Source organism: Trachurus trachurus (assembly GCF_905171665.1).
Source record: "Trachurus trachurus genome assembly, chromosome: 2".
NCBI classification, from domain to species: Eukaryota; Metazoa; Chordata; class Actinopteri; order Carangiformes; family Carangidae; genus Trachurus; species Trachurus trachurus.
The window spans coordinates 3,594,285-3,610,898 of NC_139914.1; the positions used below are offsets into that span (position 1 = coordinate 3,594,285).

General features: G+C 44.6%; 1 protein-coding gene across 1 annotated transcript; it reads right to left on the reverse strand.

Moving 5' to 3' along the window:
- Positions 1-858: 858 nt before the first annotated feature.
- Positions 859-16,316, reverse strand: LOC310997089 (SLAIN motif-containing protein 1-like; the record flags this gene model as incomplete). The annotated part of the gene is made up of 9 exons (XM_083986685.1): positions 859-934; positions 2,034-2,343; positions 3,349-3,498; positions 5,839-6,261; positions 7,514-7,663; positions 9,368-9,487; positions 9,600-9,761; positions 14,301-14,437; positions 15,883-16,316. The coding sequence occupies 9 exons, from the start codon at positions 16,314-16,316 to the stop codon at positions 859-861; spliced, it is 1,962 nt and encodes a 653-aa protein (XP_083842811.1).
- Positions 16,317-16,614: the final 298 nt, after the last annotated feature.

Consider the following 16,614-nt stretch of genomic DNA (forward strand, 5'->3'; position numbering starts at 1 on the left):
ATGTAAAAGAAGTGCAAACATTAGTAAACAGAAAGTAAAAATATCAGTAAATTCAGAGATTTATACAAAGTGCAACAAGAACAGTTTTTCCCTTTATAGGTGGTGAAGTATTTTAAAGTGTTAATATGCACAAAGATTTGTGATGCCATAGTGAGACAATTTTGTAAACACATTCAGACATTTTCATTTTGGTCAGGATTCACATTTAAAAGTCAATAATATTGCATCAATATATATATATATTATGTTTGCACACTTAATAGTTAGCTTTGTACACGAATACATACTTGTCTTGCTTGTAAAAATCACACCAAATGTGCCCAAACTACGAGGAACTGATTTCATTTTAGCAGCATCGTTGGCGCTTGTTGCCAGAGGGAAAACACCTGATTAGTCAAAAAATGTCTTACCTAAAATAAATATATAAACAAATACAGTATTGTGAGGCTCATCATTCATAAAAACTGGCAGCCCTCTTTAGCAGGTTAGTATTACTGGTGCCCTACAGCCAGCAGTTTATTGCACATGAGCAACCGGGAATAAATCCCACCTTGGCACGGATCAAAAGTCGTTTTGAGGAGTGTGAAGCTGAACATGCATATACACTCCAATCCTCGATAAAAAACAACCCGCCTTCCCACGAAGAAACTCTGCATAGAACTGTGAACGGATGGCAAGAGAAGCCCCTCGACTGTGGGGGCTTCGGACTATTCTATGCAGGATCTCAGATTTAAGGTCTTGACAGTTACAGTTAGGTCATATCCAGTCACGTTGTCACCATGACAACAGTTGATGATGGGGTGTCAGCGGGTCGCCCCAGCCAGCGGGGCCACACCGCTGCACCAGCTCACCCGTCGCTCAGTAGCAGCCGTCTCTCCAGGTGCTGTCACGAAGGGCACTGAGGGTGGACAAGCTCTTTGGAGGCGTCAGTAAACTGAGGAAACAGAAACAAAGAGGCACATTTAAAAACGGGATATTATAAAGATGCAACCAAAAAAAAAGTGGACGACTCATTGGAGTTCTGTCCTTGTGCCAGTTTACATGCAACAGGGAAAATCGAATAGTTGAATACAGTGACATAAAAGGCTTTATGCACAGCTCCACTACTTCCTGAACTTCAGCCAGCTCCTCTATTTCCTGTCTTACATTATTGGACAAACTGACTAATCCAGGTGTGTCTAACCTCACAACAATGGTCAGACACACCTGGATTAATCAGTTTATCCAATAATGTAAGACAGGAAATAAAGGAGCTGTCTTAAGATCAGGAAGTAGTGGAGCTGTGCATAGACCCAATTAAACAAAATTGTTTTTTTTAAATGTATTTCTTTTTACCTGACAATGACAGCCAGATTAAGGCAAGGGGAGGTAAGGCAAGGCAATTTTATTTGTATAGCCCATTTTTACAAACAGTTTGTCTCAAAGGGCTTCACATGGCATCATAACAACATCCTCTGTCCTTAGACCTTCACATCGACTGAGGAAAAACTCCATAGAAAACCCTTTTAACAGGGAAAAATCGGAGAAACCTAAGGTGTAGCCTATAAATGCAGAAGAAAACCAGTTTCCAATTGCATTATCTGGATGTTTTAGTTAGTCCGACTAAGACTGAACTTCTCCAGATCTAACGTGTTTACATCCACTTTAATTGTCCAGTTATAGTCGGATTAAAGCAGAAGTAAGCGGAATGTTTGATAGTTCTATCTTCCGACAGCAATCACTTCTGAAACACGGGTCTGTCAGTCACTCTGCTCTGCTGTAAGCCGAGGAGAAAACTTTCCTTGTATCCTACAACCTTTATCCAATAAGGAGAGAACGGCATAAAGGGGCGGTCCTCTCTGTGTGTGCAGCCAAGGGATGCACCTGAATGTGGTGACGTAGGGACGAGGGCGGGGACTGCTAACTCCATCTGCTGACAGAAAGTTAGCTAAAACGACCGGATCGCTTACTTCTGCTTTAAGGTCATAGTTCATTATTTTTAACTCTCATGTGAACATACTGAATGTTTATGTGGAGTAAGATAAGCAGTTCACCTTCGCGTCGGTTGGGCCACTTTGCTGCGGGGGGTGGAGCTGGTGGTGGCCACAAAGGAGGCGGGGCGGGGCAGGCTGCTGCGGGGCGTTGCCGGGGCCGACGTGGCCCCGCCGGCCGGTTTACTGAGCATAGGGATCCCGCTGCCGACGCCGTTTGCCCCACCGCCGCCGCCGTTCAGAGAGGTGGGCATGGAGGCCGAACCCTTGATGGTGGGACTGACGTAGGCCGTGGCCTTCAGGGGTTGCCGTGACAAGGAGGAGAAATTCCCGACGCTCTGGACCCTGTTTTGAAGCTGGCCAGGGGAGGGAACTGGAGCAAGGGTCAGAAAAGAAAAAACAAAATTAATCACATCCTGTTTCTGCACATTTTAAAGTTCATAACAGTGAAGTTAAGCTACGTTCCAGACAACTCTGAACTCTGGTTTTCCCACCTCCTACTTCGATTAAAATGCATTAAATAGGCTACATTAAAGCAGAAGTAAGCAGAATGTTTGTGTTAATATAAGTCTTAAATAGTTCTATCTTCCGACAGCAATCACTTATATAGAGAGTTTGGTCTGAAACATGGGTCTGTCAGTCACTCTGCTCTGCTGTAGAGGCTGACACAGGAGTGTTTTTTCAATCCTGTCCCATCCCGCTCCCGCAAAAATATTCCCGTCCCGTCCCGTTCCCGTGACAAAGTAAAAAAAAAATCCTGTCCCGTTCAAATCCCGAATAAATCACTCCCGAACCCGTCCTGTTCCCGTTTTTTTCTATTAACACAGTCATCATGTAAACGATTGTGTTGACAGACACAGATTCCCGTGGGAATCCCGAGAAAATGTCAGCCTCTACTCTGCTGTAAGCCGAGGAGAAAACTTTCCTTGTATCCTACAACCTTTATCCAATGAGGAGAGAGAACAGCATAAAGGGGCGGTCCTCTCTGTGTGCAGCCAAGGGATGCGTGTGAATGTGGTGACGTAGGGACGAGGGCGGGGACTGATAACTCCATCTGCTGACAGGAAGTTAGCCAAAACCACCGGATCGCTTACTTCTGCTTTAAAACGTTATGAAATATACAATATTTACTTACACCTACAGATTACCTACTGATGTGGAATGCAGTAAATTCATGTAGGCTAGTAATTTCTCTTCGATTTTTACTGATCTATTTCTTTATTTTAAAATACTTCTTTTTTTAATTGTTTTTGTGCCTTACATGAAGCACTTTGAATGCAAAGTTTGTACCGGTCCGTCATGTTTTTGGTTATTCTGGCATCTCGAACGCTTTAAAGTCGGAAAAAATTGAGTTTTTCAACTGTTAGTAGTGACTTACTGGAGGAATGCAGGCGAGCGAGCCCGCTGGACGAATCAAAGCTCTGGCTGTTACGAAGCAAAGAAGGGGAAGCGCTAGGATTGGTGGGAATGGGCACACTTGGCATGCTGGGAGCTCGGACAAGGTTAGGCATGCTCCTCCGCAGTTTATCTGGCAGAAGGCAACAAAAATCACAACAGAGAAAAGAGAAAAGATGTTTAAAGCTGCAGGTTCAGACAATCTCAAACAATCGTCTTACTGTCCCAAAGCACAGAGGGTTAGAGAAGGAGAAGAGCAAATCAATACAATTATAGTATCACATAAGTTTGTGTTTTGTTCTTTTACTGTGCCTATTCTTAAGAAGGCACCTAAATCTGGCTGTGATCCCTTTCACTGTACAACAGTTGCTTGATATACTCTCCTAACTCTAATCCCATCAAACTCTCTCTCTCGTCTCGGCCTCAGAACGGAAACACACCCGTCTTAGAGCTCTAAGTCCAGTTGTACAAGCGGCTTACACAGAGTTATTATTAAGTGGTTAGAGCATCAGTGTGGGTCAGTCCGGGGCGTGGACAATAAATCCATCTGATCAATGAGCGAAGGTGGGATACGTCTCTATCAATGTGATTTTAGGCCATGTTTGGTTGGATTAATACTCAGTATAAAATAAACTTTAATACTCACTTCACATTATATAAACATTAAATTTAGTGTCACTAAGTGGAAAACGACTTACTCTCAAATTCGGCTGGACGCCACGGTGAAGTTTCCCCAAAACAGTTCAAACCAACAACACACAAATATGTGAACAAGTACGCACATAAATGATTTCACATACAAAACATAGACACAGAGATAACTCATTAGTGCTGGTCACAGCAAAGACATGACGGCTCAGTGGAGGAATTATGAAGATGTGGTCAAGATAAGATGATAATGTTGATCCTAATTAATATATTATAAAACTAATATTGTAAACTTGTGTTCATATATGACATTGTCAGAGAAAGAATGATTGAGAAATTAAGTTTGTAGGCTCTTGAAAGCAACACTATGTCATTTCTGAACACGGATAGCCTAAATATTGGGCCGGTGTTGTAGAATTTTCCAACTCCCCACCAGAATCTCACTCCCCTAGTCAAGAGTTGCAGGGGGAGTCGGATTTTGTGCAACATATCTAGTCTGAGCGTGTGTGATTGTATGTTTTTATAACTCAACTAATCATGTCCAATCCTCCTGCAATCATATAAATCTACTTACTTTGTTATCTATCGGTCCTCTGTTTTTATGGACTTATTATGCCAATTGTTGTATTGTTTGGGGACTACGGATGAAATTTAGCAGCAGTGCTAAGTTTGGTGTATTTAGTGAGTACTAATATGCTCTGTCCCGTCTAATTAAAGAAAAAAGAAAAAAGCAACATTAAGCTCAAGCCCGGTCATTATTTTAAAGAGGAACTAAGCAGGATTTCTCCCGTGGCTATGCTACATTTTTACCTTCATTAAAAAGCTCTGGAGTAATTGTGATCGTTAACTACATGACTTGTGACTTGTGACGAGTGACAACGAAGGCTCTCTTGTCTTCCACCTGGCGTCTCATGGCTGAAAACCAACCTTGCAACATCAGTGTAGTACCTGGCCACCGCCCCGGTGTCCCAGCTCTCGTCTCAGCACACCGCGACACAAACGCGCCCCGTAACCCATAATCTTGTGTTCATGATGGTTAAGACTACACAAATGCCGTAACATCGTATATGTTATGTAACGTTATCCACCGCTCCATTTATTGATTTTTCGCCGGCTTCGTTGTAAACAGATGCACATGGGCGAGAGGAGCGTAACCGAAGCAGCGGAAAAGCGAGCGGACTTGCATACTGTAGTTCCCCTTTAAGGTTGAGAAACTACATAGTGTTGCTTTAAGGAAAGAATCAAAACAATGGATACTAGATAGAGCATCAAAGAGAATGTGGATCATATCATTTTTTGTTAACACTTTACTTGAATACGGGTTCATAAAACTGACATAACACTGACATAACCATGACATAACACCTGTCATAAACATCAATGAATACTTATGACAGCTGTCGTTAAGTGTCATTCGGTAAGTTATGTCACTTTTGATGCAAAGTTGACATTATTTGAGATGTCCTTGTCATGAGAACTTGACATAATTTAAAGATTTTGGCAATTAGGTCTGCTATGACAGGTTATGTTGTCTTTATGTCAAGTTCTCATAACAAGGACATCTCAAACAATGTCAACTTTGCATCAAAAGTGACCTAACTTACCAAATGACACTTAATGACGGCTGTCATAAGTATTCAATGATGTTTATGACAGGTGTCATGTTATGGTTATAACAGTATTATGTCTATCTTATGAACCCATATTCAAGTAAAGTGTTACCCATTTTTTATAAATCTGCTAACCGTGGTCACATTGAATAGCGGCTTCCTTTAAAATTTCATTTTGTTATGTATTAGTATTGACATCTGCCTTTTTCCCTCACCTGATCCTGGTCTGAAACCCTGTTGCTCGGAAGCGCACAGGCTGCCCAGTCCCAGTCCAAGGCCGAGGCCGAGGCTCAGCCCGAGTCCCTGAGGCTGGGCCTGGGGCTGAGGCTGCAAGGCGAACCCAGCGGAAGGGTACGGCGGGGTGGAGGGGGTGGAAGGAGGGGTGGACAGTGAGCAGGTGCTTCTTCGCCAGTCTCGCATGCTGGAGAAGGTGTGGGAGTGAGGAAGGCGGGTGAGGCGCGGCTGCGGCGGCGGCAGGAGGCCGTAGTCTTCGTCGTCCTCCTCCTCCTCTTCTTCCTCCTCCTCCTCCTCCTCCAGGCCGGGGCCGGCGCTGAGCTGGCTGAGCTGGAAGCTGAAGCTCTGGCTGCGCCGGTTGGCCAGGATGGACGACGACGTGCTGGCGTAGTCCTGCCTTAGACCTGGGGGAGCGAGATGTGAGGACCAGCAGGCAAAACACACACACACACACACACACACAGCCAGAGCAAACACACACACACTCAGTCATCACCTCCTGGGGTTAATGAAGCTGAAGTAGCGATGAGCTCTGAGATCTGGGGGCCATATGTTAAAACATTAGCGAGGAGGGAACAATAGAGACAGATGGTCAGCAGACGAAGTGAACTGGCACAACCACACAACCACACAACAGCGACATCATCATCCAGAGCCACAACAATAAACCATCTTCACCATCAGTGTGTTTAAAGGTGTTTGGATTTAAAACAGAGATTCATCATAATATGTATTGTTTTCCCCTTTTGCCTTCTCCTATAAATAAACACTCCAAAAACAGGAGCTCTTTAAAGGGATAGTTCAACATTTTGGCAATTTCCTCTATTGCCATAATCCCTATAGTCGAGAGTTGGTTGATTACCTTTAATTATCCTTGCATGTTTTTTTGAGATGCGTGGGGGGGGGAGTCCCTCATCAAATACACAGTCCAACAACTGCACATTCACCACGCTATGAAATAATAATGTAATGTTACGAGACAGAGTTGTTTTTGAGGCAAATGCATAGCCGGCACTACATTCTTGAAATCACTCAGCCAAGCAGCCCAGAATGTAGTTCCGGCTTTGCAATTGCCTCCAAAACAACTCCCACTCATAATGTTACATTATTATTTCACAGCGTGGTGAATGTGCAGGTCACAACTTGTCCACCAGAGCGTTTTAGAGTTGTTGGATTGTGTATTTGATGAGGGACAGGGGACCTTTTTGCAGAGCAGCTCGCGTCTCTGCGTCACAGTTTGGGTATTTGTCCTACTTGGACAGTAAAACCTGACGTCAGGTTTTGCACAAACCTCACCCAGATCTCTCAGAGTAGCTGGAAACCATGTGAAATTTGGGCGGTGGGTTACGGCCGCTCATGTTGTGCAACTTTGCAGAGGTTCAGCATGTGACATGTGACATTATAACATTGTAAGGATGTTTAGCATAATATGTCTTATGAAGTCTCACTTCATAATCTTTGGTGTTTGTGAACCAGTGGCCTAAAATAAAGAACACAACAGAGTCAACATGCACTGGTCTGACTTCCCTGTAATTTACAGGTTTAATTATAGACCAAGTGCTGTTCTTCAGACAGAAACACTGTCATTAGATGTGTTGTATCTCAATGGGTTTTGCCAAACAACCGCAGAGCTGCAGTTTGAGTAAAATGACTCACTCTCTTCCTGCAGCCGGGCCATGACCTGGACGTCCGTGAGGTCCTGCAGCTTGTATCCCAGGGCGATGGAGTCGTCCTCGGCCTCCGAAGCGCCAATGTCGCTGTCCATGGACGACTGGGGGCTGAGGGCCGAGCGCAGGAAGCCACGGCCTAAAAAAAAATAAAAAAAGGTCAAATAGAACAACTCATCACCGCCGCTTCCCTCGGCTCAGACCTGACACGACTGCAGTGTTACACAAGTGACGGCGTCAGTTCTCGGTGGCTGGGTAATGAGGAACGCACCCTGGAGTCAGCCGAGTGTGCTCTACATAGAGATGAAGGAGCCGCGCTAATGGAGGGTCGTACTTGGCTCGGAGAATTAGAGCCTATTAAGCACCGGCGAGGCAGAAATATTATCAGCGAGGTTACACCAACCTCTCCACAGTTAATGATATTCCTGATACCTGCTCGGTACGACCGCTCTCTAAAATAATCCTTTCTGTGTCAGGGCCAGGGGTATTATTCTAATGAGAATGAGGAGACTGAGGACCTTCGTTCTCCTCTGGGACTTTAAGAAAACTGTTGATTTATGGGACTCGGTTTCAAAAGCTGTGTTACTTGTTTCTGAAAAGTCTGTGGCAGGAAGTTCTCTGCTGAGGGAAACCGGCCCGGTCCCTTCAGGGCTGCATGGGGCTCCAAAACTCTCTCGTCCCCTGCAGCTTTTGCCCTGTGCTGTGTCTGGAACATTAGTTTTTTCCATCACTAATAATGCACTTGAATCTGTCACAATCTCCAGCCTCGAACATAACAACAGTGAAGCTTGGAGCTGTGAGAGTCTCAACCTGCACATGAATATAATGAAGTATTCACTTTATCTACAGTGCTGTGAAAAAGCGTTTGCCGTCTTCCTGATTTCTTATTTTGTTTCATGTTTATCACTCTTTAATGTTTAAGACCATCAAACTATTTTTATATTAGACAAAGATAACCCAAGTAAATATAAAATGCAGTTTTTAAATGATGATTTCATTTATAAAGGGGAAAAAAGCTTTCCAAACCTACCTGGCCCTGTGTGAAAAAGTCATTGCCTAACTTGTTCAATCATGAACTAACTGTGATAAAACACATTTTTTGGAAAGCTGAGATCAATGTCACCATCCACTCCAGCTGAGTCAAGAAATAACTTCAATAGAACCTGTCTGACGAAGTGAAGGAGGCTGAAGCGCTCAAAAAGCAACACATGACGCCACGATCTAAAGAAATTCAAGAAAAGATGAAAAAAAAATCTCACTTTTGTCAGGAAACATCTTGATGATCCTGGACTTTTGGGAAAACATGGACTTTTGGAAGGGGTACGTCCCGTGTCAAACAAAAAAACAGCATCATACCAACAGTTAAATATGATGGTGGTAGTGTGATGGTCTGGAGCTGCTCTGCTGCTTCAGGACCTGGACGACTTGCAGTGATTGATGGAACCATGAATTCTGGTCTCTATCCTGGAGGAATATCCGGTTGTCAGTTTGTGAGCTCAAGGTCAAACGCTCTTGGATTTCTCCATTAGTTGATAAAGGCTCAGTTAAAGGGTTTGGTTTAATTATGATTCAACAAGGGGGGCCAGGTAAGTTTAGCTTTTTTCACTCACTAAACAAAATCATCATTTAAAAACTGCCTTTTATGTTTTTTTGGGTTATCTTTGTCTCATATTAAAATTAGTTTGATGATCTTAAACATACAAGTGTGACAAATATGCAAAAAAGTAATGAATCAGGAAGGGGGCAAATACTTTTTCATGGCCCTGTATAAGCTGTGTGTGAGTGTTGTGCTGCACATGAGGCAAGAAAAGGAGTGGAGATGGTTTTAACGGGGCGGTCTTACTTCTGCTGGCGGGGTGAGGGAGGAACGTGGGACTCCTCTCGGCTACAGGGGAGAGATCCTTCCCTACGGGACTCAGCGTCCGGAGGAGGACGGGGTGGAGCGGGGAGGAGAAGGACGGAGCTGAGGGGAGGAGAGGAGAGGAGAGGAGAGGAAGGAGGGAAGAGCGCTGAATAAAAAAAAAAAACATGTGAGAAAAAGCGAGAAGGTGAACATGTGATGGACGTCTGGTTACCGTGTCTTTCGGATGACTGCGGGGTGGAGCAGGGCTTGGCCGAGGGGGAGGAGGCGCTGATGGGGGAGACTCCGGCCACTCGACTCAGAGGGGGGAGGAGGCCGGGGGAGGAGGAGGAGGAGGGAGGGGAGGGGCTGGACACGGAGCTACGCCACCTGGAGACTGAGGATGGAGGAGAGAGGAGAGAGGAGAGAGGAGAGAGGAGAGAGGAGAGAGGAGAGGGAGGATATTTGAATTAACATCATCATCATCCCAAAAAATATATTAATCCTATTTAAACTACATTACCCATACTTCAGTCCCACACATACACAATCCTGCTGCCTTAAAGGGATAGTTCACCACGCTATGAGATAATAATGTAATGTAACGAGACAGAGGTCACAACTTGTCCACCAGAGCGTTGTGGAGTTGTTGGATTGTGTATTTGATGAGTTTGATGAGGGAAACCAAGAAATCCCATGAGCCTCCGTAGCGTAGCTCTGAGCAGCTCACGGCTCTGCTCCGCCGTTCTAAAAATAGCTTGCACCGACAATTAAAGGTAACAAACCTACTGCTATGACTATAGAGATTATGGCAATGGGCCAATTGGCCAAAAATGTTGAACTATCCCTTTAAATACTCACTAGTGAACCAAATGTGCATTGATCCGCTGTTGAAAATAGTCCCAGATTAAAAGCACCGTTAACTATAGATGGTCATATAAATTTACCATCAGACACACATTTCACAAAACTGAGACCAGTCCTCACAAATAGCAAAAGGAAACACAAAGATAGACACAACAGACACACACATGTGGGCACACACACACACTCAGACACACACATCTTTTTGAGAGGGGAGGCTGTTACCTCACCGCCGCTGTGTCTGTCACTGTCTGTCACTGCTCTATTCAGCAGCTGTACATGTGCTCGGCACCGAGGACAAAGCTTTTATTCAACACAACAGAGCCGCTCACACACACAGACAGACACACACACAGACAAACACACACACAGACACACACACACCTTAGTTTCTATTCATAGAGGCAGAGAAGAAACTAAGACTGGTTTGAAGAGGAGAACAAAGATGAATAAAATGTGCTGCATTGTGCGTGTGTGTGTGTGTGTGTCTGTGTGTGTGTGCATGTGTGTGTGTGCATGTGTGCGTGTGTTATTGAAGGCTGCATCCACCCAAAGCTGGAGAGGATGGAGGATTTCTCTGCGTTATCTGTCAGTGTGAATCTACTGTAAGACCTGCTGCAGCTCTGATGAAGCACGGGTAGCTACTTCTCCCTTTCATGTAAACGGTTTCCATAGCAACAACGGCTCTCCATTTTCACAGGCGGGATGGAGAGAGCGAGGAGGAGGAGGACGCCTCCGCAGCGGTCGTCGTCGGTGGCGGCGGTGGTGGTGGCGTCTCTCTCTCTGATGCAACAAGCCGCACAGCTGGAGCAACTTCACAGACCTGAGACCAGCCGCAGGTCGAGCTCCGTGACCCAGATACCCACACAAAGGGGCAGAAGGAGGGAGAGGCAGATACAAAGCAGGAGGCCTCATGCACAAGAAACATACAGAGGAGGAAAAAGAAGAAGAAGAGGAGGAGGATGTGACTGCATCTCTCAGGGATTTCCCATCAACCCTTGCAACAGACCAACAAACCTTTGTTTCCTCATGACACAACTACACTGAGCTCTGATCAGAGGAGGAGGAGGATTCTTCTGCGTTTCTAGGTTGCCAGACTAATGTCAATACACAACACGACACGACAGACATGGAAACCTATTTTTAAAATGAGTCAATTGATTCAGCATTCAGGCGCCCGGGGGTAACCATGACAACGCCGGATGCGAGAGGCGAGAGAGAGAGAGACGGCTCGAACGGCACCTCACCTGACTACAGGCTCTGCCGATTCAAGAGCTGTATGGGAAAGTTTTCTTTTCTTTACTCAGCAGCTGTCTTGTGGAATGGCCTTCCTTTAAACCTTAAAACGGTTAGCTCCTCCTACTTTCTTTTTAAGTCCTCAATAAAAAGAAATGGTTAGCCAACCGATGAATTACATCAAAAGAGCCGTGAAGCACTAGATTATTGTATTTGTTTGTTTGTGTGTCTGTTTTATGTTTTGTTGTTTCTGTTTGGGACCTAATCTCTTGTTTTATCTATTTTATCTTGTTCTTTCTCTTCAATGTTGTAGTCTATGTGCCTTAGTGTCTCTCTCCCATGTTTTTAGTCCATGTGTTGTGTGTGTGTCTTCCTCGTTTTAAATCCATGTGTACTGTCTACCATCAAATAGGACCACAATGGAAATAAGCCATTGTGTTTTTAATCCTTTTGAACACTTGTTATATTGTTCAATAAAGTTTTCAATCAATCAATCAATCATCGACTTTCTCAAGTGCGGTCACTCTCCATCCTGCTTCACTTTCTCCAGTGTGTTTTTGAACTTGCAGGGTCACGTGACCCTGGATGAGCTTAAGGCGAGTGGGATTAACAGCGTGCGTGAGGCGAGCTGCACCGCGCTGCTGCTCATCCCCATTAGTCAGCGTAGTGACGACGAAGGTGATCCAGCTTCATCCCGAAGAGAAGCACCTGAGGGCAGCCAGACGTCCCACTTCCCAGCAACACACTCCCACTGACCAACAGCTCCACTTAAGCCTCCGATTGGCCGACGGTGTGAAGGAGTCAAGGTGTTTGTGTGTGAGCTGTTCCTGGCAAATCCTCCCTGATAACTTACTTAAAAAAAAAAGAAAAATACAAACACTTAAAGAAGTATTTGATTATTTAAGGGGGAGCCAAAAAAGGAAATCTCCCACAAATAGCAATTAAATGTGTTAAAAAAAAAGAAATATATCAAATGGAACAGATAACAAACTCCCTGAGACTTCAAAAAGCCATATTAATTAAAAGGTGGAGCCCTGTCCTGTCATAGGTATACTATAACAGTAAGGACCCACTATACATTTGATATTTTTTATTCTATTTTGCTTTGCTTTTTATCTTTCTGTTGTTACAGTCTCTGTTTCTTATGTTATCATGTCCCTATAAGCACTACCTTGTCTTGAAAATCTGAGAAAACGGCAGATCATATGATGAATATGATTCTGTATGTATGCTTTTGAATGAAACTGAAATAAAAACTAAGTTTGAAAAAAAGAAAACACACTGTTGTGATGTTATTATTCTTACAATAATCAAATTTAATTTTATGCTGCTCTTTTAACATGCATGTGAACTGCTGCTAACCCTATGACAGGTGCCTTAGTGGGCTTCATGCGCAAAAGAAACAAACTCACATTATGGACAGACATAAAATAGAATAAAACCAAGTCCATTAAAAGAGTAAAATAAAAAACACTGAAACAAATTCCAATCAGCATGTCAATATGGCAAAAAAGTATTGTAACTTTTTAGATGTCAGGAGTGGTCATGTGGATAATATTTCTAGTTTTACTGACATTTACTGCAGCAAAATATTGCCCATCATTATATTACTGGCCAAATTGTTGAATATTGCTGCTGCAGACTGAACTGGAACCACCTTTCACCTTCTCACACTTTGAAACTTCATATTCAAAGTCACTGTGACTCCCTCTCTCCCTGAATCTCTGCCAAGTCCTGTAAATTTAAGTGTCGGACCGTTCCCCAGTCCAGACAAGTAACAATTTAACGCTTCTTCCTGGAAGAGGTGGTGTGTTGTTGTTGTGTGAGACCGTTAAAGTGAGCGTGTGTGTGTGTGTGTGAGCTGTGTTTTTTGGCGAGACACCTAAAAGCTGCTTACACCAGTTTCAAATAGCCTGGAGGAGATGCCCAGCACCCTGCCAGCTAATCTGCAGACTCCGCCTCCGCTGGAGTGAGTGAGAGTGAGCAGGAAACTCAAAAAAAAATCCACCTCTGATGTGGTGGTGCATGAGAAACAAACAGTTACATCTTAATGTGACAGATTAAACATCATCTTAACTTATCTGAACCTGTTTCTGTGTGTCTACTACTGCTTTCACAGCTCACTCACAGCCAGGGCCGTTGCTAGGAATTCTGGGCCCCCTTAAAGAATACTAAAGTGGGCCCCTACCCCCTAACTTTTCCAGTTTTTTTTTTTCTTAGACTATGTATGTATTATCATTTTTTATTCAGCCTACTTTGTTTTGATGCTAATGCAGCATTACTATGAGTAAGCCTGTGAATATTCTCATTTGTCCAGGTCATAGTTATCTCAAGGAAATTTAAATCGAATGCAATTGGACTTGGTTAAAAACAAATAACCAAGTCCAGCTGCATTCGATTTAAATGTCCTTGAGACATTACTATAGGGTCTTATGCAGAATAAATCAGTCATACAAACATTGTACTACTGGGGTTTTTTGTGGGCCCAGAATTATCATCACCTTTCTCCCCTATACAACGGCCCTGCTCACAGCTATTCTTAGATTTAGTGCATGTGCATTGCATTCTGGTCTTTTGAGGCTGTTGTTGCAGGATGCATTATTGACTTTTTAATTTCATTATCCTGCACATTCTTGGAAAGGATGCTGATATCTTTCTGTTTGCAGCCTGTTAGACCTTCATAGACTGAACTCATACAAGAATTTTCAAATCCAAGTTAACGTGTGAGTGTTTTTGATTTAACAACCCAACAACGACAGCTGTGACACCAATGTGGTTTCTTTTTGATGCATCTGCAGATAACCAACCTAGTAATAAAAACCTCTGGACCCGTTACCTTGTTCCAGTCGGAGGGACAGCGATCGCCTGGCGGCCTCCACCTCCGACTTGGGCGAGTCCAGACCCTGCCGGCACCACTGCAGAGGCGTGAGGAGGCCGTCTGTGAATTCTGGGGATTTCGACGACGTGTACAACCTGCAGAGAGACGACGCAGAGAGTCAAACATTTGTCAAATAAAAAGAAGAAGGAAAAAGACCAGAGAGGAGGAAGAAGTGCAACATCAACAACATCCTCTCTTTCCAATGTGTTTTCAGCTCCTTTGCAGATCTCCCTGACAGACAGATCACGACTCCATCTTTTCCTCTGTGCCACCAACTCATCGATTCCCACCCCCCACCTCCCACCACCTCCCCACCCACGACTCGAGGCGACGTTAAGCTTTTCAGATGGGGAGCAGCTCTGTTCAGATGGAGCGGATCAGATTATTGTGACAGCGACGGATTCCTCCTCCACAGCCCTGCATGCTCTCTGCAGGCAGCACGGAGGAGCTGAATTATAGATTAAAAACCTGCACTGACTCTCAGGTGAGAGTCTGACCTGGAGGGGACAGAAACACACACTAACACACACACACACTGAAGTTACTATTCTCGACACAGGGAGGAGATAAATAAAGACTGCCTGCTACACACACACACAGCAAATAAAAGATGAATACACAGGAGGAGGATCAGACTGAAGTTTCCTGAGTGTTTGCACAGGATGACCACTTCACTCTGGAAGTTGCAACAAAAACAAAATCTGCACAATTTCACTTCCTGAATTTGATCCGGTCTCTTAGCAACCGCCTCAGATGTCTGCTTTTTACACCCCCACATCTTGCAAGAAGACAAACAAATAAGATGAAGGGTTTTCTGCACAGGCTTTGTAAGGCATAAGGAAATCTGATAGGCTAATAATAATAATAGGAAATATAACAATAGATTGCACAGATACAGAGGGCTCAGGGTTTGATTCCCTGTGGGCAGAGCAAGGCATTACCATACTTACCTTACTAACCCTTACCAAGAATATTTGTCTTATTTCTAGTCAAAACAATCTAAGTATACTGAAAATGAGACTAAAAAGTTGCTTGCTTTTAGACACTTTTTACTTATTCCTAGCATCTGATAGTGGAGCAAATTTCTCTTTCTTATACAAGCACAAAAAACTTGCTTTCACTGGCAAATTTTTCTACTTATTTCAAGTGAAAATTAGTTTGAAACAAGTGAAAATTATCTGAAAACAAGTTCATCTTTAGGTGATGAGTCTTATTTTAAGGGGAAAGAGATTTAGTTTTGACTAGAAATGAGACATTTTGACAAGAAAAAGGACAAATATTCTTGGAAAGATTTTGAGTTTTTGCAGGGCATGCACAGAAGAAGTCCAGAGTTCCCCTCCCAGGTGTGTGTCTTTGTTTTGGACACACACTGCTGATGCCACATTCACAGACAATACGAAAATCCAAAATTCTCCATGTGGCCTTTGCGTGCAAGACTCCCAGCTTAGACCTGCTGGCTGCTGCTGCTGCTGCTGCTGCTGCTGCAAAGCAACAAATGGTCGAGGATTTAAAGAAAGACTAGAATATGAAAGACAGTTACCATGTTTCATCAGACTCATCCGGGCTGCACAGGGAGTCCAGGTCCAGCAGCTCCAGCTCGTCCAGAACCGACGGCTCTGATCGGTCCTCCTCCTCCTCCTCCTCCTCGTCCTCCTCCTCCTCCTCCTCCCCCGCAGCAGCCGCTCCATCCCCGGCGCCGTGCGGGTGGAAATACTCGAAAGGCTCCTCCAGAGACAGGAATGACTTCAAGGACGACTGGCAGAGCAGGGTGGGCACCGGGCTGGGCAGACAGTAGCCGCCGCCACCACCACCACCACCACCACGGGTGACGGTTCGAGTCCGCAGCTGCTCGTTCTGCCGCTCCAGCTTGCGGACCAGCTCCTGCAGCTTCTTCACCTCCAGCTCGGCGTTCAGGGTGTTGCTGTTGCAGTCCACCTCCGTCATGATCGCGGGGTTCAGCACCGCTGCCTCCATGTGGACCAAAGGAAATCAGCCACTACCACCACCAGCAGCACCGCCCTCCGCCTCCACGTTTAGATCCGAAATGGAGGACAGGTAGAGCCGACTCTGCTGCTGCTGCTGCTGCTGCTGCTGCTGCTGCTGCTGATCAGCCCGCACACGGCTCTCTGGATTCGGCTGTAGTAATCTGTCTCGTACGCCTGTCTGGACCGGCAGCCAATGGGAGGATGCGTGACTCCACCTCTCCACCCGCTGCCTCCACCTCTTCTCTTCAAGAGCCAGCTGATCACAGGTGGAGTGGACCTGGCTGTCA